At 42.1% G+C, this 24,841-nt stretch overlaps 1 protein-coding gene across 1 annotated transcript in view; it reads left to right on the top strand.

Moving 5' to 3' along the window:
• The window catches only part of Colgalt2 (collagen beta(1-O)galactosyltransferase 2), a 97,946-nt gene that overhangs the window by 51,822 nt on the left and 21,283 nt on the right, over window positions 1–24,841 (top strand). The window contains exons 2-6 of the mRNA XM_041662677.1: window positions 8,976–9,086; window positions 12,294–12,411; window positions 13,924–14,058; window positions 18,656–18,860; window positions 24,103–24,222. Of these exons, the coding sequence (XP_041518611.1) occupies window positions 8,976–9,086; window positions 12,294–12,411; window positions 13,924–14,058; window positions 18,656–18,860; window positions 24,103–24,222 (689 nt within the window). The remainder of the gene's footprint in view (window positions 1–8,975; window positions 9,087–12,293; window positions 12,412–13,923; window positions 14,059–18,655; window positions 18,861–24,102; window positions 24,223–24,841) is intronic.

Raw genomic sequence — 24,841 nt, 5'->3', positions numbered from 1 at the left:
GCAGGGCTGCGGGGGTTGACTTGATTTTTAATTGATGGAGGAGGGCCAGCCTCTAGGTTCAGCACATTCCCCGGGTGCAGTCTGGAAGAAGGCGAGCTAAGGCTGGCCCTGAGAGTGAGCCCGCAAGCAGTGGTCTTCCGTGGTTTCTGCTTCAGTTCCTGCCTGAGCTCCTTCCCAGACTTCCCTCAGTGATAGACTATGACCTGGATTTGTAAGCCAACAAAGTTATTTCTCCCTAAGTTGCTTTTCCTCAGAATGTTTTAGAACGGCTCGAGAAAAAAGCAAGTTACTCCCACCTGTGTGTAATTTTCCATTTGCACTGAAGATGTCTTCTGTGTTGATGCGAGTGGAGAAGAAATATTTTTGTCTACCCTCCTAGGCATATTTGAAATACTCAATTACTAAACTATGTGCCCTGAGCAGTAGATGGATGGACCTTGGCTCCCAAGAACTGAAATAATGTCGTCTTTGTATTGGGTTCATGGTTTCCCAGAGGCTCTGCCAGGCTGGAATATTTTCATGGCATTTCAGCTTGAGAGTTCTCATAGGTTAAAAAAAAATTAAATTTAAAAATTAAATAAAACACCGGACTTTTATCTCTAAAACCTGCATAGCTGGCTTCTTTTGAACAATTGGAAAGTCTGGCGTTTTTTAACACAGTCCCTCATGGCTACAGTCCGATGAAGCCTGCAGGTGCCTCCCATTGACCAGGCCTCCTCTCATAGGTCATTCCTATTTGTGCCTGACTTTTGTGAGCATGGGAATCGCATAGGTTATAGCCCCTTGAGATTTCTCCTTCATTCATCAATCAAATCCACACTTGGTAGCTACTTTATACTACAAACTCTGATAGGGACTGGGAGAGCCCCTATCCTCCCCGACAGATCTGATAACAAAGAAGGAAAACCAGCAGGTCACACTTTCTGAGCAACTGCAGTGGAGGTTTAATGGCAGAATCAGGCATCTAAGCCAGGCTGAGCTGACTCATGTGAGAGAGGGTTAGTATCCGACTCCAGGAGACCAGCGGGAGCCGTTGCAGCTTCGAAGGGAGGAGCGTGTTGTCATCACTGGAACTTTACACAAGAAAGGATTTAGTGATACTCAAAGCGGGGAACAGAGGGAGGAAAGGAGAGAAAGGAGAGTGGGTGAAGATGGGTGGAGATTCGGATAAACAAGGAACAAAGAAGAGTAAAAAGGGGAAAAGAGGGCACTTGATATTTTCATAATTATTTTATAATTATTTCGTAATTCTAAGGTTTTGATTCAAAGGGAAGTTGTGATGAATTAACCCAAGCAAAGCTTTCAGGGACCATGTGCGTCTGCCCATTCTTCTTGTTTCCTATTGGGAAATGTCTATTCTCTCATACTGAGGACATCGTATTGGCCGTGTAGATTAACATCCTCGGCACGATGCAGAGCCCCTTCCAATCTGTTATGTTTAGAAGAGCCTTGTTTCTTAGTGTCCCCCATTCTCCCTGGCTCTTACATTCTTTCTGTCTCCTCTTTCACAGGGTTCCCTGAACCCTGGGGAGAGGGATATGATGGAGACATCTTGCTTACAGCTGAGTGTTCCAAGGCCTCTCCTTTACATACTGTCTGGCTGTGGTCTCTGTATTTGTCCCCATCTCCTGCAGGAGGAAGCTTCTGGGGTGATGGCTGAGTGAGGCCCTGATCTGTGAGGATAGCAGAATGTCATCAGGAATCGTCTTATTGCTGTGCTCCTTTAGGAGAACGGTAGTATTTGGTTTTACCTTGGGTCTCTGGGCTATCTAGTCTCAGGTCCTCGGTCTCCCAAACAATGTCCCATGGAGTGCACCTGCAGTCAAATCAGACACTGGTTGGCTACTTCCACATGGGCTGCATGTTTTATGTCATACTTGCCCGTGCGTGCTATGTCTGTGGTTGTTTCTGGAATGAAGAGGGGCACTGAGCGGAGTGGTTAGAGCATAGGTATTTATTTTGCTGGCAAGGAGAGTTTCATGAGAAATTAACTTATTTCAATTCCTAGTTTTTTAGGACCTAGGAAAAGGCTTTTGTTGGAAGAACTGTCCAGTTCCCTAGTCTGTCTTTGTATCCTTTATCATATCTATATCTATAATTAATAGCTAGTTTCCATCCATCAAGATGAGTTCTAGATGTTTGAAACACTATTGGGTAACCAGGAAGCAAGAAACAATAGGCATTTTTTTGTTCAGTGGCTAAGCATGCCCCTCCCTCTGATAGGTCTGCTGCTGGGGAGTCTCTTGCAGAGATCAGAATGAAAATGGGGGTACTTTATGAATGATATTTATTGAATAATAATTTCATTAGTTATTCCCATAAGGAGGTTTTATTTTTGGTGGATTTTTTTTTAATCTTCCCTACCAATGAGTCTTTACTACTGAAAAAAGCCACTTAAGAGTTTGAAATCTCTTGGGGGCTGGAGAGATGGCTCAATGGTTAAGAGCATTGCCTGCTCTTCCAAAGGTCCTGAGTTCAATCCCAGCAACCACATGGTGGCTCACAACCATCTGGAATGAGGTCTGGTGCACTCTTCTGGCCTGCAGACATACAGACAGAATATTGTATACATAATAAATATTAAAAAAAAAGAGTTTGAAATCTCAAACTGGAAAATTCACTTTTTGCCGGCTGCTATTCACGGTGAGAATGGTCCAGGCCCCAACTGATGGCGTCCGCTCCACCACCATTCTCCTGAGCCTCTGGAAGACGGAGTTTTCAGATCCTCGGGCAGCAGAGAGCAGCTGCTGTTTAGCTGCCATTTTTCTGACACTGGCTGCGGTCCTGTGGCTCTGCATTGCCAGGGCTTAGACTTTCCCTGATGCCCCGGGGCACATGGAAGCAATCGAGAGTACCGTGCCCTAGACTGTGGAATCCAGTCTAGCTTCAATTCGGTTCCAGTGGCCCCGGCTCACCAATGTGAACTTAGCCCTAACAGCCTCAGAAGGACTTGTGGATAAAGTAAATGAGCCAGTTCTCGTTATTTCAGGCTGGCTATCATTTAAGGGCCAAGATTTAGGAATAAGAACCGACTTTCTGGAATGAGAACTGTCAGGTTTAGTTTTGTTGTTGTTTTGGTTATCACCAGGGCAATCTGCCCCCACCCTTGCCATCACTAGGTCAACCTGGGATCCGCCCCCACCCCTGCCATCAGTGAAGCCCTTTTTTAGCCTACAGACAGGCTTCTTCAATGGCCTATGCGCTCTCTTCCACCTCCCAGTGGTAATGCACCCATCAGTCCAGGAACTTACTCAGCTAAAACCATCTACATGTGCTATTGATCAGAATTCCAGTGAGTGCTTGCTTTTGTCCTGGCTACCTTTTTTGGCTGTCTAGGTCCTTGAACCTTTCTGACTTTCAAAGCTAGAGGAGAGAAAGATTGGGGAAACAGGAACTAGACACATGACCAAAGAGGAGGCAAATGGGCAACATTAGATGTCGCCAGTGTGTCCCTTGGAGCCATGTGGGTGCTGCAGCTGTTTTTGTCAGCCTGCTGTCTCTGTATGGAAGCAGGTAATCCTGTCTATTTCCTTTAGGTGTTCTACGATGACATCTTTTTTAGTTACTGAGGTCTCCAAGGGGGTCATTCCTTTTTATGAGATGTCTTTGTCTATAGCAATATTTTGATTCCTTTTTCATTTCTTTCAGTGTATAGTTTCCAGTTATTCTCTTTATGGTTTTCCTGGGTATTAGAAATTAATAACTCAATTGATAATTTGATCAAATTGGCAGCTATGCAGTTTTAGTAGGGCATGAAAATGTTGGTCCTGAATAGCTTTATCCCTTCCTTTAATGCTGTTTTTAATCACAAATTATATCTTTATACATGGCTTTCATCCACTTATTCTTATAATTATTACTTTATAAAATTATATTTTAAATGCCACAGACAAAACAATTTATAAAATTAAAATACTTCAACACTGAAAAAATAAGCAAAGAGGCACTGATGGACAGAGAGGAACCAACCATGAGCACTGAAGCCATTCCAAGGTCACAACTCCCCTATAATGTTGGAGAGGTGCCTCTCAGTGCTGCAGGGTTTCAGTACACCTCAAAGGCAAAGAGAAACCTCTGTCACCACCAGACTATCCTGATTGGATTTTCACCCAGTCAGATCAAAGCTAGAGTTATCTGGAAAGAGGAACCTCAATTGGGAAAATGCTTCCATCAGATTTCCTATAGGCCAGTTTGTAGGGCATTTTCTTGATTAATGATATGTGTGGGAGGGACCAGGGGAGCTATCACCCCTGGTCCTGAGTAGTATAAGAAGCAGGCTGAGCAAGTCATGGGGAGCAAGTTCATAAGCTCTGTTGCTCTATGACCTCTGCTCCAATCGCTGCCTTCGGTTCCTGCCTTGAGTTCCTGCCCTGACTTCCCACGGTGATAGGGCGTGCCTGAGAGTTGTGAGCTGACCTAAACCCTAAGGCGCTTTTAGTCATGGTGTTTACTATAGCAATAGAGACCTAAGACAGTGATCTTTAAAAAAAGAAAAAGGAGGAAAGCTCAAGGTCTGAGCTCAACACACACCCTACCCTAAGTCAGAGAGATTGGGGTGGAGGGTAGACAAAGGTAAATGGCCAAGAACCTGGTTTTCCAGCAAACCCATGTGTCTTCATTTGAGCCTCTGGAACAAAGCATCTTAGATAACACCGTCTATAAGCAAAAAACTTAGTTTTGGAGCCCTGGGAGTACAAGATCAAGTTGCTGACAGAACTGGCTTCTGAGGAGAGGCTTCACCTCTGCCTTAAAGATAGCAGCTTGTTGCTGCACCCTCCAATAGCAGGAGGAGCCCCTGGGGCTCCCCATTCTTCTAAGGGAGTGCTGAGTGAAGAGCCTCCTAAAGGCCCCGCCCTGTATGCTGTCACATTGACCCTAAGTTCCATCCTTTGAGGTTGAATTCTAGGGGGACACTTATACCATGGTACCATGTTTGGGTTTTCTCTGACAGTGTCTGGTTTAATGGCCACAGATTACTTGCGGAACACCTGTCCAGGTGTCCTGCTATCTACTGCATCATGGCAGGTTTATGTTGGAGTTGGCTTGGTGCATTTTTCCTGATACTGGGGGGTTGGGCCCAGAGCCTCATACATGCTATAGAAGTGTTCTGCCACTGAGTTGCATCCCAATCCACATCCTTGGTTTTCTTCACAGTCTCTGAGGGATGCCCCATTGCTCCTCTGGCCTTTCCTAGTCTGATAGAGAGAAGGATAAAGAGCCTCAAGGCAGTTCCCACTTTCTGTTTGGACTTGAGGAAACTCGAGTTGAGAGAGAAAGAAACAGAGTGGCCCAGCTTCTCCTAACGGAGACCCTAACGGAGGGTCACACATCTATGTGAACCCATGCTGTGCTGAGTTCACTGGCTTGGTGAAAAATACCGCAGTTAGATGGACGTCTTTGTGCCCAGTTCCTTCTGGAATCTTGTGGTGGAACATGCCCCTTACTGATACGTTTTTCTGCGGGACTACGAAACTAGAACCGCTAAGGGAAGACTCGCGTTTCCTTCAGGAAACCTGCACTCTCCTGCCCCAGCCCTCTCTGAATAGCCCTGTGCTCATAAGTTTTCATGATTGGGTACCCACAGAAACACTTCTTTGCAGAAGAGCTGTAAAGCAGTACTTAGGCCTGCCTGCCTGGGTTTCTGTGTATTTGACGATTACCAAGGGAGTAGAAAGGTCTTAGTGGGAGATAAAAGGCTTCCTCCATGGGCTGGGCTGGTCCAGCACTGTTCTTCTTCCTCTGGGACTCACTGTTGGAGGGATGGACCCTGTACATCAAAGGTCAGTGGGAAACTTTGCCTTTGGATGCAGCTGGGAAGTTGTTTCTTTCTGTGGAAGCTCGAGAACAAAGAGAACTCTACCCACCAAGAAAATGAACCATTTTCTTAGGAGGATGCCTTCACTCTGCACTCCTGTCTTTAATTGCACATGGGTATCTCTGCAGAGTCCACACACGTATTTTTCTCAGAGCAGCAGTGAGTATTTAGGCAGCTTTGGGGATTGTTTCATCTATAGACCAGAAAGATTTATTTTCTTTAATACCAATTTTTAACAAAGAGACTAAGAAAAGCTCCCATATGCAAGGAAGACAAAGAGAATGTTAAGTCCTGCGAGACAAAGAAACAACAACACAAGAGAAAAATGAGTAAATTATTCCACAATACTTTAAAAATTAAAAATACCAGAATTCTAGCAACTTTTGGCTAATCTTGTGGTAGAGGGGTTTGTTTTGATTTATTCTACTTACAGTCTGTGAGTGAAGGGTGGTGTGCTGTACATCTCTTTGGTCCAGGAATGACTGCACACGTTTCATTTCACAAGGCAGTGGCTTCATGTCCTCGCGCTCTTTGTGGCTACCTGTTAGCCAGGGCAGTGGCAGCCTGTGGCCCTGCCACAGTGGGTCTGGCTGTAGCTGTGTACGAACACAAGGACTTCCATACCTCCCCTGGAACCATGTCCTACCTCCTCAGTTGTTTGTTTTCTCCTACAACCTTGTCTTTGCCCTGAGTGTTCCTGGGTACCCTCTCCTCCACTCACTGAGCACCTCTTCCACTCCAGGTGGCACAAGGCCCAGGGGCGTGTGGACGGCCATCCCTTCTAGGCCTCACAGAGAAAGGAGCTACTTCTAATTACTTGCAAGAAGGCATCTGAAAGCACCCTACAGTTGGCCACTGATGCTCTTAGCTTTTGTATGATGTTTACCAAGACAGCTTTTAATTCAATCATCTATTTTTTATGAACTTTATTATTTAAAAAACCAACTTGCAAATAGAAAACTTCACACCCAAAATCCGTACACCTCAGTGAACTTTTAATCAGTTAGAACACCCATTCTGAAGTGGTGGAGTCACACTGACTTTTATACCTTTGCTATCGAATATGTTTTTATGTATTTATTCACCTCGAACACAAATTCCATGGCACAGTTAGAACTAGGAAGTCAATTAGCTTTATAACATAGATCTGTGTGACTTATTTTAGTGGTAGCATTAATTAAACTTTTAATAAATAGCTTTAGTTAAGCTTTTGTTTAACTCCATAATCTCGCCTTTTCCAAATTGATTTGGTTTTTATTGATGTGTTGAGTTTCCTTAGTACCTCTGTCCTTGAATTATATTCACGTGCCTTTGTGATCTCTTAAGTTAATTAGAATTGAAGATATACCCTGGAACTGTAACAGTATTTTATTTCAGCAATTGGAGTTTGTCAAGAAAGAACTCAGAGACTATTCTTAAACTTACATTGAGAAACATGGCTAGACGTCATAGACTTAACAGAATTTCTGTACCAAGGTAGTTCATTGTTTTCACAAAGAGTAAAATTTTTGATATTTCTTTTCTCTCATTATAAAACTATGAGAAACCTCTGGAAAATCTTGTTAATACTGAAGCAGCATTCCATTTGCCTTGTATAAAATAAACCAATAAAGTTAGTCTTAAATTGTTTTTCAAATATTTATTTTAAAAAATAGATTTTTTTTTCAAATATTGGGTGCATGCCTTCATCTTCCATTTTTCCACACCTATGACTTAAAGTCACACAGATCTTAATTATTTCATATTTTACAGAAATGTATTCCCTCTCTATTGGCTATGCTTTGTATTGTACATTCCTGAACATTCTGTGTCTTAAAGATTTTCTTTTTTTTTTTTTCTATTATGTTTGGAGCAAAATCCCCAGTGAAAATAACAAGAAATCCATTAGGGTGCAAGCTTAGCAAAACCCATTGCCATATAAGGCAGAAGCACTCTCCCCTGCTCCTATCAAGGCTGCACTCCCAGGGGCCAGCTGCTGAAGTCTTAGTGTCTCTCCCTCCGTGGAGGAGCTGCTGAATTACCTAGAACCTAAAGTTCTAGGCCTTTGCTGCCTTTTAAGGACGTCAGATGTGTCTATCTGCCCGTGGCTCTTTCTCAGCATCTCTCTTTCCCGTCTTCCACCCTTCCCTCTCTCTCCCAATTCCTTCTTTCTTTCCTCCTTTACTCTCTATTTAAAGCTGAATTTGTGCAAATAAGCTGCAAATCTCATCTATAGCACGGAACTGGGTTTTATTTTGTAATACAACTTAAAAATAGTTTTGGTTTTAGAAGCCACTTAAGTTGTCTTACAAAAAAGGATTCATTTGTATGTGTCTGTCTGTCTGAGCGTATGAACACATGTGTATATGCACATGTGCTCACAGAGAGAGTGGAAGAAGATATCAGATCCTTTGGAGCCAGAGTTACAGGTTCTTGTGGGATGCTTGACTTGTTACATGGATGTTGGCATCCGAACACTAGTCCTTATCAGTGTGTAGCAAGTGCTGTTAATAGCTGAGCCACGTTTCTGGGCCCTGTAAGCCCCTCTTTAAGTATATATATTCAACTTTCTAGATAGAACAGAAATACATTTGGATATATTATTTGAAGAATTTGCAGATACTCTACTTTGTGATGGGAAAGTTAGCCCCAAATAGGTAAAGCTACCTTAGATTTTGAGTTTTACATTAGGAAATACTGTGATTTTCCCTTCATACAAATGACAAAAGCAGTTCTGACTAAAGATTTTGTTGTGATTTGAATCTTGATTTGAAATGAAAATAAAAGTCAACTTTTGCTTAAACAAAGGCCAGTCTTAGTAACGTTAGAGAGTACAGTTTCCATCTTAGAGAGCAAACTTACTTTCTGGGTTAATCCGTTTTTACACTTTCTCTGGTTTAGCATTTTCTTGTGTTTATTGATAGAACCAAGTGTGGATTCAACGGTTGGCTGAGCCCTGCTTTGTGCCCTAACACACGAAGATGACTAGAAGCATCGCCTCTCACTTCAGATGTCCTTCTAGTGTGGTCCATGAGGCTTACTTTATCCATAGCTCTCCCTACTCCACCTCCCAGAACTCCTCATTCTCCTTCAGTTAATCTGGGGTCTCCAGGATGTTCCTTCCTTCTTATTTTCTTTTTAAATAATGTGACTGAATAGCATTGTGCTTTTTGTCCTGTAGGGCAGCCACCGATCACAATGTGGATAACACGACGGAGATACTCAGGGAGTGGCTGAGGAACGTACAGAGGCAGTATCACTACGTGGAGTGGAGGCCGATGGATGCACCGGAGTGAGTAGCAGGGTGGAAACTCATCTTCCCCTGGCCCTGGCTTTCCCGCCGCCTGTGCTTTCGATCTGGAGGTGCATGCCGACTTCCCTTGCCGCCCTTTCTGCATCTGAGTTGCCAACTCGGCCTTTTCCTCTGTTAACAGGGTCTTCTCCACCCGCTCTCCCTCCTTACTCCTGGGCTGCCAGCCAAGGTTTTCAACAGCTTATAAATTATGATGGTGGGATATATCTTAAACATTGTTTTATGTATTGCTTTTCTAGTGTGAACAGTCTTATTTTTAAGAAATCATGGTGAAAGCTTGTATGTCTCCCATAGGTACCTTACTTTGTAAAGTTCTGTCTTGGAGACTATGGCCCAGCAATCTTTGAGGCACTGACTCACTTTGGATTGTGTGATATCTGTCATATATATCGTGATTATTTAGCCAATGCACTCACGATGAACATATAAGCTATTTCAGTCTTAACATAGCAATGTCTTAGTCATTTCGTCTACAAATCATCCCACATATTTATGTTATTCTTTATTCTCTTGCGAAAGAACACTAGTGGGGAAAATGGCATAGTATAAACAGAGGATATTATGGGTGTGGTGACATTTTAGACGGGTTTACAGGCTGGAGACTACATAATCCAACAATGTTTGTCTGTCTGCGTGCTCGACAGCCAGAGAAACCAGGCTCTTCTCAATCCATGAGGTTGGAAAATTTAGGACAAGAAAAATGAAGTCACAGCCCCAGCTGAAGGGCTGGGAACAGCTGGAGAGTTATTGTTTTGCAGCTCCGTTGAGAGGTTGAAGGGGTCAAAGCTTGAATGGACTTCATGGCGCTAGGAGTACAGCGCTTGCTCAGGGACACAGAGCCTCCATGCACATTCTGGCTTCCTCCTTTTCTACCTTTGTTCCGCATGGGTCTCTCATCTCCAGCAGTGCTGCCCGCATTCAGGGTGGATCTTCCCCGTCAGCTGGTTCACATGCCAGTCACCTCTGGAACACACAGCTCCGAGTGTACTTCACTAATGCCCTTGGTGTCTCCCTGCCCAGTGAAACTGGGCATCAGGATCAGCTAGCACAGTTGTACTGCCACGGAAATCTTCATAAGGAACAAATGAAATAACTTCATGTCTTTATTGCAAAGACTCAAATACACACAGAACAAAGTTCAAACACATCCAAGATTCCCATATTTCCTGTTCTTCTGCAAAGAAAATATGCTTTACCCAGAATGTCGAGTTTATTTCCAGCTGCCAACTCCTACCAAGGCAGGTCCTGGAAGTGTTTATCTTTCTTTGTAACCAGTTCTGATCCAAAATCACAGATACTAGAGAAAGCAGAGAGGTTTTTCAAATGTAAAGATCTTACTTTTAGATTGCTTATTTTCTTTCTTTTTTTTTAAAAAGATTTATTTATCTTATATACATGAGTGCTCTATCTGTATGTGCCAGAAGAGGGCATCAGAGCCCACTAAAGATGGTTGTGAGACATGATGTGGTTGCTGGGAATTGAACTCAGAACCTTTGGAAAAGCAGCCAGTACTCTTAACTGCTGAGCCATCTCTCCAGTCCCCATCTGCTTATTTTTTTATGATATCTTTTTGACATAATACATTGACCTAACCTTAATTAACTACAATTTATTCAAGCTTTTTGACATGAACTGTGAGCTTTTGGCAGAGGTTACAATATCCAACACTTTATATTTTCCCTCGATGCTGTGTTTTCAGCAGGCACCAAATCAAAACTTGCTGGATGAACAAATGAGTGAATAAAATAAAAAATAAATTTAAAACATAAAATTGTAAATGTTCCCAAGGCCAACTTTAGGATTTATAGAAGTTGAATGAATCAGTAGTCTGGGTTTCTGCATAGGAAAAGTCATTTATTGAAAGCAATGTGTAGAGTAATAATAACAAATGTCACTGCAGAACAAATGTATTCTTATAGACTCGATTATATTCATATGCAAACACACAGTGAATAATATATGTGTATACACAATACCTAAAATCCCCATCTATGGTCTATATTTTAAGCATATTTATCAGTTTAAGTTTGAACACTATAAACGTTTTTAAACATCCCTCTGGTGTTTCTTCTGATGGAATTTAGCCCAACTTTAAAAAATTACACAGGTAGACTTTATATTCCTACTTGGCTTCCCAGATACCAAATTCTTTGTAGCCAGATTTTTACTTCATAGAGGACATGCCAAGGTCAGTGTGAAAAAAATGTCATAAGGCATTATTTTTGGCAATCTATTCAGAAAAGCAGGAATTCCACTGATTTCCATTGGAACAGTAACTGAGGAAGACATCCCAGATAATCCCTGTGTTGTATGTAGTTTATTAATTGCAGAACATTGTTTGCATAGCGACAGTCTCAGTGCTTGTGACTTTTCATTCCTTAAGGCAAACACATTGCCCACACACCTCCAAGAACGTGAAGAGCTGGCCAGCTGCCGTGACAACATCCATATCCATCTCCTCTGAGGGCTTTCGGAAGGATCTAAAGCATTCGCTGAGTCTTTGCCTTTGTGGCCATTTTAAGAGCTTTCTTATGAATGCCAACAGAAATCCGAAGAATGTTACTTGTCTGCTCCATCACCTCATCTCACATAAGACAGATCAATAAAACTTCATTGAACCATTTACTGAGATTTCAATAAGTAATCTAAACCTTTGTTGTTTTTAAGAAATTCATACCTTTACCCTGTATTTTCACATTTATTTGATAAAATATATTGAGTATCTAAGAATATAAGCTTTGGTAGTAACTGCCTGGATATGAATTCAGGTGGTACCACTTACTGTAACATTAGCCTCTCCACATCGGTATCCTCATCTTTGAAATGGAGAAAATAGCAAGATTACTACATAAGGCTTCAATCCACTGAAGAAGAGCCAGGCACAGCAGCAGTTATATGCTTTATAATTGAAAGGCTGAGGCAGGAGGATACTTTAATGTAGAAATTCAAGATCAGCCTCAGCAATAGTGAGACTTCGTCTCAAAGAAGGAAGAGATGTCTTTTATATAAAGACTCGATTGCTTAGTTTCTCACTGTTCCTGCTTGCTTATCTATGATACAGAAATGATGATAATACTAGTTTCTTGTTCCTGCTTCCTAGAGTGATGGAGGAAAGTCGGTGCCTACAAGCACTGAGGGCCGGGCTACATCCATCCAGGCATTCATGACTGTATGTTCTTCTTTTAGGTCTTACCCTGATGAAATCGGACCAAAGCACTGGCCAAGTTCCCGGTTTGCCCATGTCATGAAACTGCGACAAGCAGCCCTTCGAACTGCGAGGGAAAAATGGTCAGACTACATCCTGGTAAAAACAGATGCTTGATTCCTTGACAACTGTTCTCCAAAATGTATCCATAACCAAGAAGGGATACCCAGGGCACAGTCAAAACACTCTTTTGCTTAGGCATCACCTTCCCCGTGAAAAGTTCAGGGAAATTTTTGGCTATTCTTCACCTTGGATCCTCTCTGTGGTGCTTTCTCAGTGAGTTGTGTGGATGGCAAGGCTTTCATATCACAGGCATAAGAGATCCTGAATCATTTTAGTAGGTGAAGCAAGATCAAATGTCTTAATGGCTTTTGTAAGAGTTTTAAAGACATAAGCAAACGAATAGATACAATGAGATTGAAATGAACACATCTGGAACTCTGCCTCCTTTATCCATGGGCTGATTTGGTAAACAAAATCTCCTCTTCATCTTCCTGGATACCACTTGGCTCTCACATAGAATTTCTGTCCTTGAGAGGCTTCCATCACAGTCCTGAGAGCTTGAGTAATTCTAACAAATGCAGGGCTTGATGATGAGGAGTCCATGCACCCTCATCCTTGATGAACCCTCTCAGTTGGAAAGGATGTCTGTTGCCATGGGAAACTGGAGCCATCATCCCTGTCCTAGACAGAGGCTTTTCTCCATGAGTTTGTTGAGCACGTATTTTCCATGGCAGCACTAGAAGTGATACCAGTGTTATCATTAGTACACTGACTGGTATCTACTTTCACTAGACTCCGGTTCTCGCAGGAAATGAGTGTTTCTAATCTATGCTACTCCCTTGTCCCTGGTCCCTTGTCCACTTAAAAATCGGCTTGATAATGTTTTAGAAACATTGTCAGCACATGTGACTTCATAGGAAAATTTAAATTGTACCATAATATTTAATATTATATGCAACCACTAAAATGTTAATAAAATCTACAAATGCTAAACTATAAAATTTTTCATAAGTAAATTGATTGCCATAAGTGTTTCTCATTATTTGTAAATTGTAATCACATAAACTATAAAGTTATTTTTTTGGCTTTGTTAAAGCAAACATTTCTCTTTGATAGAATCTGATTCTGTCTCTATAAATGAATCAGTACTAACATGAATTTTCTGTTGAGAAATATGATACTTGGTTGCATGGGTTGATAAAATGTAATTTAAACAAAATTTCTGTTTGTGACTTTGTAGCAGCACTGGGGACCTATATGGGCCATTTTGACATTACTGTTAAAAACCTAAATAGGTCCATCCCGGGGTACTGAGCGTGGGCAACAGGAATATATTTATATGAATCTGTAGGAACCATTAACATCTTGAATTTAAATCACTTACCAATGTGTAAATCATGTCCTATTGATTGTATATGTACCTACCGTGGCAATACCAGCTCACAGCTTAGAGCTGAACATGGGAAGTTAGACTAAATACTAATATTCCTTTGACTGAATGAAAGCTGCCAAGCTGCAATGGTTCTCAGCAAGGAGGGTAGAGATAAGGACTGACCCCAGATCTCATGTGCTGAGTTAGTTATTGACATTGTCTTTCTCTTCTCCTAGTTCATAGATGTCGACAATTTCCTGACGAATCCGCAGACCCTGACCCTGATGATTGCAGAGAACAAAACCATTGTGGCCCCCATGCTGGAGTCCCGAGGCCTGTACTCTAACTTCTGGTGTGGGATCACACCTCAGGCAAGTCTTTTGGTTAACTAGTTGAGGAGGTAGTGTTGAAGGCAGGACCCTGTCGGCAGTACCACCCCACTTCTCACCTCCTCTCTAGAGACCTGTGTCACCAGGTCACTGAAGCAACTTTCAAGAAAGGAGGCAAACCTACATCAAATGCCGCATCACAGTGGGCATTGTTATCAGCAGAATATTCCAAAGAGCTTAGTGCTAGAAGCTTCAATTAATAACAAGTATAACAGATTTTGTTTTCCCTTTTTTCCAGTTCAGGGATTAGTTAATTTTTTTTTTTGCAGTTAAATGTCAATACAAGAAAACCTAGAAGTACAAAAAAATTTAAGAAAGTATAACAGCCAAAAATATTCATTCCACAGCTGTACCAACACCATAGATCGACACTTGTATTTCTTTAATGTACCAATACCATTGATAGACACTTGTATTTCTTTAATGACTGTATCATGACCAAATGGTATCTATAATTTACTTAAAATTCTTCTTATTTGAACATTCACATTGTTTTCAAGCATTTTAACAATTAGAATTACTACCATCATTGATGCAAATTTTTTACATCTATATATGATATCCTTAACATAATTTCTTGGAACTTGTTTTAGCTACTGTTCTATTGCTATGAGGAGACACAAACATTGCTAAAAGTTGACCAAGGGCAACTTAAAAGAAAGCATTTGAAAGCCAGGCGGTGGTGGCGCACGCCTTTAATCCCAGCACTCGGGAAGCAGAGGCAGGAGGATCTCTGTGAGTTCGAGGCCAACCTGGTCTACAAGATCTAGTTCCAAGACAGACTCCAAAGCTACAGAGAAACCATGTCTTGAACCCCCCCCCCAAAAAAAAGAGCATTTGATTTGGGACTTGTTTATGGTTTTAAAGGGTTAGTTCATGATCGTCATGGCAGGGAGCATGGCAGCAGGCAGGCATGGTGCTGGAGCAGTAGCTGAGAGCTCACATGATCTGGAGGTAGGGGAGAGATAAAGAGACAGGGAAAAAGGGAGGGAGGGAAGAAGGGAGGGGAGAGTGAAGAGGGATAGAGACTGGGATGGCAGGGACTTTTAAAACTTCAAAATCTTCTCCAACAAGACCATACTTCCTAATCCTTCCCAGATACTTCCACTAACTGGCCACCAAGCATTCAAACATGACCTTATAAAGGACATTCTCATTCAAACCACCACAAAAGTGGAATCACTGAGTCAAAGTGTATTCTGGTGATCTTTTTTTTTTTTTTTTTTTTTTTTTTTGATTTTTCGAGACAGGGTTTCTCCATAGCTTTTGGTTCCTATCCTGGAACTAGCTCTTGTAGACCAGGCTGGCCTCGAACTCACAGAGATCCGCCTGCCTCTGCCTCCCCAGTGCTGGGATTAAAGGCATGTGCCACCACTGCCCGGCTTCTGGTGATCTTTGATATATATTGATAAATATTTATTTCCATAGAGTTCTGATGATTGAAACTGACGTAGAAGCTTGCTTTTCAAAAATTGAAGCTAAAAGTGTGAATTTCTAATACTTTTTTTATAGTAAAATCTCAAATTTTAGATATCTGTTACAGTAAATGCCACCAAGTGTTTTATTTTAATTCTTAGTGAATTCGACAGAAAAATTAAACTCACCAATATAATGTATCCATATAAGACAACAACATGATGAAGGGGGAAATGTGTTCTCATGGCCAGAAAGCTGAATTTTGTCTCTCTTTTTATGTTTGGTTTGGCTTCAGATAAGGAATGAGGCCAACAGTATGATGCATACTTGATAATTGGCTTTTGCAGAGGGACCCTAATTGGTAGCATGTTCTAAGTTTTAGAAATGACTCAAAAATGGTGCGTCACCAACGTGTATTCCAGCACAGGTGAGAGCACACAAAAGTTGGGAACCCGGAGAACACGCCACAGCCTGTATGTGGGCAGCCCAACATTGGAGAGTCCCATCCTAGTGCAACTGGAAGTTTGATCTCAGGTTTTTTCGCTGCTTGGCTAGTCTGAGAATAGCTCCCAGCTGCTTTATTGCTTACTCCTGCAGGGAGGGGCTGAGTGAATCTGGTCAGTTTCTGGGGTTTCCTGAAGCTATTTTGAGTTGTTTAAGAAGATTCCCTGCAGGATAGAATGTTTCAATCTTAGGGGAAACTGATACACAACAAAACAGGGGGAGGGGGGGAATGGTGGATGGAATTTGGGAAGTAGGGGAAGGTCAGTAATTCATAACCATCCTCAACTACATAAGGAAGTCAGAGCCTAGGCTACATGAAATTTTGTCTCGATCAGAATAGAAACAGAAAACAAGAATTCAAGGCTAATTTAAGCTACATTATAAGAGCTTGTCTCAAAAAACAAGAGGTCTTCACCAGATCTGTAAGGGATGACATGACTTTTGCTACTACATATTTTAATCTACCAACATCTCAAATGGCTTGCAATATTGCTGAAAGTGTTAATAACCAGTGGCACCATCATAGCACCAGACCAGGAATTCCTGTTTCATTGCCATTATATTCCTTGTTTCTAAGAGATTTTTCAGTGATTCTTACCATCCACTTGTCTTTGGAGGAGACAATGAGTTGATGTGCAGAAAGCTCATTCAGTTTCTTTGGAGAAAACATTAAGTTAGCATAAACTCACATTCCCAGTCTGCAATGCTCCACGTGGCCGGGCCATTTGAGGCTTATTTTTAGTGAGTTCTGCTTCACTACCGGCAGCAGCAGTGGGAGGAGGTGATCCCAGTGCCCGCAGCTTTCAAGCGTCTGTTCGTTCCTTATTAAAAGGGAATAGGAGGAATGTGCTCATTTATTTTGAAGAGCAAAACTCAGTTCTGTACAAACTGGGCCAATTATAATCATCCTCATCTGTTCTTGGCTTTCTTCCACCCTGGTCCATTTTCAACTTGGATGGAAACGGAAATGACCAATGACATCATAAGATCACGGCGGCCCCGCTTTCCAAAGGCCTTACACATATCCAAAACAAAACCGTCTTGGCCGTTGCCTGGCTAATGAAAAAGACCTATTACCAATAAACCTCAGCTCTTTTGAAACAATGACACAACTATTGTGTCCACCTGTCTTTGAGAAGGTGTTAATTCTTTTTACTCTGTCTCCTTTCTCTCCTTTCTTACCATCCTCTCTCTCGGGATACTGAATGAATCATTGTCCTCCTAAATTTTCCAAGTTTCTCATCCTAAGAATATTTTGAGACTGTAGGGAGCTCTTTGAAAAACCAATGTCCCCATTATCCCTTTTAAAACTCCCATAGGCTGAAGCATTAGGGAAAACCGGTACTTAAAAAAAGATCAAAAAGCTAGCAAGTGGTTAAGATAACTAAAAGACTCACATCTTCTGCGTCTCAGTTGATGGTCATTTGACCTTATCATATGGAATGGTGGGGTAAGTAGCTCAGCTAACTTCTACACAGTGAAAGGCATATGTAGAAATAGAAGATGCAGTGCCTGGTGCTGACATCACAACTAGAGATGCACCATATACTTAGAAACGTGTATATCCATTGTACATTGTGTACCTCACAATGGTAGTCTTGTGAAACTTTCCAGTCGACCCACTGAGCCTCCACCTCCGACCACATGTTCTGTAAAGGCCTTTCAAAGCTCCTACACACTTTAAAGTGTATTTTGGTGAGATATGTTGTCCTTCTTCCTGGAATGTCTTTATGGTCTTTACGACTAGTACCACCCGGAGTGGATATACTTTACAAGATTCTACACCCCACATGGGATAATCCTGTACAATCTCATTCGTTAATTCTTCATCATTTATCTCAGCCTGGATTACAGCAGGCACTCCATCGGTATTTGTTGGATGAAATTAAATTTGGATGGAAAACAAACTGAGTCATTGAAAACCACAAAGTGAGAGGATGGGTTGTCCCATGCTTTCATACAGGAGGAAGTGTTAAAGCATGGGTGGGGGAACTTGCCCCCCCCCCCAAGTGTGAAGCAGTTGAAATTTCACTGAAATATCAAGCCATCAATTGCGCTAAAAAAAAGTCCAGGACATATATGAAAATAATATATGTTTCAAAAACATCAAACATCAGCCAAGTATAACATAGTCATTTCAATGCTAGCCAATAACAGTTGATGTTAGACATTATTCTAGGTCCTTCATAGCTTAATCTCACTAAATTGTGTGGGGGGAGGAACCTCCGGGGTAGATAGTATTGACTGTCCCTGTTTCAGAGCTGAGGGAAAAGGCATAGCAGAGTTGAGGCACCTATGAGCAATAAAGGGCTAAGGTAAGGCTTGAACTCAGAGGGCCCGAGTTCAAGGACCAGGATGTGTTCATACTTGTGTGCTGTACCCCCTTTTATATTAATATTAATCCTTCATATTTAACCATAAGCCTAGATGTACTACACTTGGTGAAAATATCAAATCAACAGAAACGGGATCGATATCAAAACCCATATCAAAACCCCTCTGTGTTTTAAATGCTGATCCATTTCTGGGGCTCATTTAGAAATTCTTAGTTCAGGATAAGGAGACTGGAGATGCTCTGGAGATTTCTATTGAGCTGTGGTGTCTGGGTGACAATGCTTTCAGAAGAGAGGACCTAGTCCATCCATTTGCTGTCTTTCAGGGCTTCTATAAGCGGACACCAGACTACCTTCAGATTAGAGAGTGGAAGAGGATGGGCTGCTTCCCCGTCCCCATGGTCCACTCCACCTTCCTGATTGACCTCAGGAAAGAGGCCTCCACCAAGCTGGCTTTCTACCCCCCACACCAGGACTACACCTGGACCTTTGACGACATCATTGTTTTTGCCTTCTCCAGTAGGCAAGCAGGTACTGTTTGTACATGGCTGTAGGCTACCTTAGAAACACTACAAAAGACATGCTTCTGTTTTGTGTCCTGTGCATATTGAAAAATGCCTCTTTCCCAATCTCAAGTCTGTGAGAAGCAATGAACTGTTTGTAGTAACCAAGCCAGAGTCCTTAAACACCAAAGATCAAGAGCCAGGGCTGGTTCTGCACAGGTGGTGCATGCCTCTAATCCCAGCACTGGGGAGGCAGAGGTAGGCAGATCTCTGTGAGTTCAAGGCCAGCCTGGTCTACAAGAGCTAGTTCCAGAACAGGCTCCAAAATCTATAGTGAAACCCTGTCTCAGAAAAAAAAAAGAAGAAGAAGAAGAAAAAGAGAAAAAGAAAAAAAAGACTCTCCCTTTTGGGAAGGATCTGAGTTGATGGGGTGATAATGAGAGTCTTGAAAAATCTCACTGGCTCACTAGAGCTGATGGGATTGCTATTGCTAATTACAAGAATCCTATTACTAAACTGGAACCTAGAAAAAGTCTCCAAGCTTCACAAATGGAACTATTTCTTCTCAGAAACAATCTGCGTACTGTAGTGGCTCCGTGGCTCAGCTCTTAGCAGCCCAGACTCCTCCTCACCATCCTTTCATAATTCAGGAGGCAGTGCCCTTAACTGTAGGATCCAGCCTCAGCACCAGGGATGCTCCATACATTAAGGCAGGAACTAGACTATGGGCCTCTGCCCTATCAGAGTGCAGTCCAGAAGCTGAACGCAGCGCTTCCATGCATGTCCCCTTTGCCGGAACTAAGCAAGAGGTCACTTCTTAACTGGGAGGGGGGCTCAGAATGTCATTCTTATTCTGTGTGTCATAAACCCCAGCTCTCTCACTCTTGGGAACAGATAGTGGAGGTAGCCAGCAGTCCCAGCCTCCATCTCTGTGGAAGGCAATGCAAAAGCCACACTTAAGTACCTGCTGAGTTACCATGGCCACTGGATTGTTAGCTTCTTGAAAAAGCCAAGTCAATACGATGGAAAGGTGTTTTGTTTTTTCTTTCTCTTTTTCCCCCTTTTTTCCTTCCTCCCATTCCCTTGGGGAAGACTGAATCACAACAAGAGTTCAGGAAGGTTCACCACTTTGCCAAGGCAAAGCTCTCCTAAGTCCCTCAGGCCTTCCTGATAGCAGCCAGGGCCTGTTAGAATGTGTCATTTAGCCTCTAACAAAACAAGTTTAGAAACCAAGGAGAAGGTGAATAAACTCATGGTAGTTACATAAGTTACGGTGAAAAGATTTTGCAAAGCCCCTCTGCAGCTGGGGAGATTGCTGGAAGATGAGATTGCTAACACAGACCCAACCAAGCTGCAGTGCACACACGCTATGGATGCCCCACTCGCTAGGGTATCTGAAAAGCAGGAGAATATTTTGTAGAAATTATAAGGCTGGTTTTCCTGTTTGGTAGAAGAATTTAGACTGCTTGGTCAGATGTAGTCATTCAGGGAGCCTTATGTGAAGGAAAGGGCACTCATCTGTCTGGAAGTTTGTATGAATGTTCTTGTGTCCATGTTAGCAGGAGCTGCTTCTTGATGAATGATTTACTCCAACTTCTCCAGGGCCAAAAGCAGAGACAGGGTTTTTACTATTCCAGCAAGTTCTGCCAAGTCTTTGCTTCAGAATATGAAGCAAAGATGTTCCAAGAAATGAGTTGTTGTGATTATGGTGATGGCCGGTGCCTAACAGATCATTGTTGCAACCCGGGGATTAAATGATGGTATATCCATTTTAAACTCACACCCAGGGGTGTTAGGCCTTGATGGAGACGATACTGGAACTTTTCATGTTTGCTGTTTGTATGGCCTAATCGCCAGAACTTTGTGCATTCTTTGTCAGGCTTCCCAGAGATCTTCGTGGAATATTACAAGCAGATATGGATGCCCAAAACTGTTGGCAGATTAACTAAGGAAAACAAAAGGTGGGAAAGGAGAGAAGTCCTACAATTATGTCCGGCACTGTGTCTGTAATTGTTGGGGAGTTCAGATCCTTAGCTGTGGAAACATAACTAAGTTTTTGACACCTATGAGCGCTGAGGGCCAGATCGGTGGTACTGATGCAAACAGGGCAAGAGAGAATTACTGAAGGCTACTGCTTAGCAGCTGTGCAGTCTAAGGTCATGTTTCACTGATGTTTTCAGAAGTATGACAGAAATTGTAACCTATGCCACATCTCAAGGTTCTTTGTTTCTTCATTTGGGTCCAAAGAAAAACCACCTCTCTCTCTCTTAAACAGAGTCGTGGTGAAAAATAGCTGGTATTATTTTGTTTCCACTGTTCTGAAATTCTCTGGATGTGTGTTATCCATCAGAACATAATTTTAAAAATGTACCAGAAGAAGCAAATTGTCTCTCTGTACCAGGCAGGACCATGAGGGTTATAGACAAGTCTCTGTGGCAATGATGAGGCCAGGGGCAAAAATTGAGCTCCCACGTAGCTAGGGATCAGATTTGTGTATGGTGGGCACAGAAGTCCTGTGCAGGCAGCTTCCAAATACCCCACTGTGAGCCAAATAAGTAATGTGGGCGGAGGGCGGGCCCATCTACCTCTGGGACATCAGTGGCAGTCAGAAGTGCATTCTGGTGTAGGGACGGTGGTCCCAAAGATTAATGCCCTTTAGACTAAGCTGTAAGCTCCAGGTAGGGAGAAAAGAGTAGGAACTGGCTCTTGGGGGCAAAGATTTGGTACTAATGACTTACTGGGTGGCCCTGGACCAAACACAGCCCCAGTATAATATTTTGTCACAGGGAAAGAGATTATTTATCAGGCTTCACTATTCGGTATATGTGAGCTCAGGAAAGCATTCCATGTCTTCATAAGCAAAACAAAGCACTTTCCTCAGAATGCTCTCCTTTCCTTCCCACAGGTTCACCAGACACTTTACTACAATATACTCTCAGAAGCTTTCTCTAATTATCAGCATATCTCCTTTTTTTAATCATATTATCCATGAGTTGAGAGAGTTCAGTGGCCTATGGTTTATTAAGATAAGTACTCCCAGTGTGCCACTCCTGAAGATGGGCTCAGAAGCCCAGCATGCTTTGTTTCTAAGTAGTCTGCACCCGCTTTCTTCTTATTTTCTCTATTTCTTTTAGCTCCCTTTCCCCCAAATCAACTCTCCATTATAAAAGATGATAAATTAGCTCACTTCCCTTTGGCCTTCCATGTGGAACCACATTCTTCCTTATACCCTGTCCTCTCCATGTAATTTAATACACTGAGTGTTGTGTTGGGTAAATGACTTAGTAGTTCGGAACATGTGATGCTCTGCAGAGGACCTGGGTTCAGGTCCCAGCACCCACATGATGATTCACAACTGCACGGACCTCCAGTTCCAGGGCATCAATGCCATCCTCTGGCCTCTTTGGGTACTATACACACACATGGGGCACACAAACATACATATAGGCACTCACAAGTACGCATAAGTAAAAATGAATAAATCTTCTCAAAAGATGCTGCAGGTTTTTTATTATAATCACATGATCCTAAAACACCAAGATCCCTACAAAGTTTTCCTTTGTCAAACTTAGTAATTCTCTCTTTCTCTCTCTCCCCCTCTGTGTGGAGGGGTATGACAAAGAGAAAGAGAGAGAGAGAGAGAGAGAGAGTCATCACTAAAACAACTGAAAACTCATTTTCTCAAACTCTTAGAGTATTCATAATTATCAGCTGTCCCCTTGTGCATGTTAAAAGATTCCAAGATATCTGTCTTGAAATCTTCTGATACACTCTAATGTCACAGCCGTCACAGCCGTCAACCGGGGACTGAGTTTGCTTCTGTCCTGCGTCACCTCTCTTCTGTCTTGAGTGTTTCTTGTGCATGGTGATCTTTCTCCTTCTTACTCACCTCCTCTTTTTCCTCTTTCTTCATCATCTAGTAACTTTATGAGAAAGTGTGGTAGGGGGTAAATATTTTATTTACCTTGCATTTCATGTCTGAAAATGTCTTTCTTGTACCTGCTTGCCTGGTGGATAGTTTGGCTAGGTATCATATCCTGTTTGTATGGAAGCCTTGGGACATTAAAAGGAAAAATGGGGTTTATTTAACTAAAATAGAGAGGCAACCTAAACATTAAATCTTTTTTCCTCTATTTTCTTAGTTCATTACAACTTTTTTAAAAAGTCACATTCTTTTTAAATGTAGTTTCCAGAGACATTCATGTGAACAACTAACACAGCTAGTGAGTTCAACTGAAGAAAGACAGGGCCTAGTGAGACCAACCAGAATCGGGAAAGGTGGAGGACAAAGGCCCTTTTCTCTCCTTGTCATTTTCTGTTAATCACATACGACAGCCTCACCTGGCTTGGCGGGTGATGTAGCTGACTGCTGGAAATTTCATCTGCCCCAAATGAAAATGCCACAGTGTGGATAATTTCCTCAGGAAAGCACTGATGATTGTGGCAATTAACACACCATAGACTTGGGGACATGGTCCCAAGCTTGGCAGGTTTGTCCTCGTAACTAAATCAGCTTGAGACCGTCTTGAGTCCCCATTCCTGATTGGACAGAGGTGCCATCTAGCTTCCCCAGTTCACTGGTGAGGCTATGAATACTAGAATTGAATGGAAGAGAACTATGGCATTGCTGGCTCTGCCATACTGCAGCTTCTTAATAGGATTTGATAGGAAGGGTTATTTTTGTCCCATTATGAACTTATTTTTGAGAATTTTGTTCATTGGTCACTCCAAATCCATGCCAGCTCAAGGGAAAAAAATAAAATCAAGAAGAATCATGGGGAATTATAAATTTCCTTTGTATCTTAACTGTGTTTGTGCAGTTGGATTTAGCTTTAATAATCTGTCAGCCTTACAGGGTCTTCCTGTGTGCTTTCATGTCAAATATGGATTTCATTCCTCATCTTCTTATTATTTCCTGTAGGCAGATTATGCTGTTCCATTCTGCTCTCTGGAATGAGAATTCCTCCTTCTTGTCTGATTGCTTCATGCTTTTATAGCATTCATTTCAGGCCACAAATGTGCTCGTCCTTCAGAAAGAAAAACCAATTTCCTCTGGACCGAAGGATGGTCCAGGGTTTATTATAAGAGCCCCCAATTCTGCATTTCCAATTTTTAATAAAAGAATATTGTGAAGCTCTCTAGTCAGTTTCCCCGAAACAAGCCATTTGCTCAGTTTCAGTGTTGAACTCAGTGTCAGCCACAGTCAGGTCTTCTCTCCTAGTAAACAGTGTGGGTTTTGATTGGTTGACTCTGCTCTTTCATATCCTCAGGCATCCAGATGTACCTCTGCAACAAAGAGCACTATGGCTACCTGCCCATCCCTCTGAAGCCCCATCAGACACTGCAGGAAGACATCGAAAACCTCATCCACGTGCAGATAGAAGCAATGAGTGAGTGACTCAGGATGCAGGACAATAATTTTAATATTCTCTTTGCTACTTTCTAATTATAAGATTATGGGAAAGATACTTCTTTCAGGTCTAGGGCAAAGTCATGTATGTATGTGCGTATATATGTATGTCTGTGTGTGTACACTAACACAAGAACAGCAATTATAACTTCAACTTAGCAATAGCTTATGTTGAAACATATACTCTCTCAATAATCATCACAACAACTCCATGAAAAGGAACTTTTTTCCCCAAAATAAAGTTGAAGAAATTCAAGTGTAGATGGTTCTATCAGTCACTGATCGCAGACTGAGATTTGAACCAAACTTGGGATCTCCAAATCCCATGTCCTTAAGCTCTATATTGTCATTGTCCCTGAGTCTAGCATAATTTCAGAATCGGTATGTTTGGTCATCAGTAGCTAACTTACTGGTGGCCGAAGAAGACAAGGTAACTGATCCATCAGTCCTGGAGGGAGTGCTGGCTGTGGCTCCCCAAAAGGAATCCCTTCTGTGATTGTCACAGCGGAGGTGGGTAGGAGACATAGTGAGAAGTGAGCTGGAAAATGTCCAGGAGCCCAAGCAGAAACCTCTAATGATTTAGAAGACATTGGCCTGTT

This window comes from Microtus oregoni, unplaced genomic scaffold (assembly GCF_018167655.1).
Source record: "Microtus oregoni isolate MIOR12 unplaced genomic scaffold, Mior012 000013F_ref0000133, whole genome shotgun sequence".
Classification (NCBI taxonomy): Eukaryota; Metazoa; Chordata; class Mammalia; order Rodentia; family Cricetidae; genus Microtus; species Microtus oregoni.
Note: the sequence above shows the minus strand (reverse complement) of the source record. Positions and strands in the feature narration are given on the sequence as shown.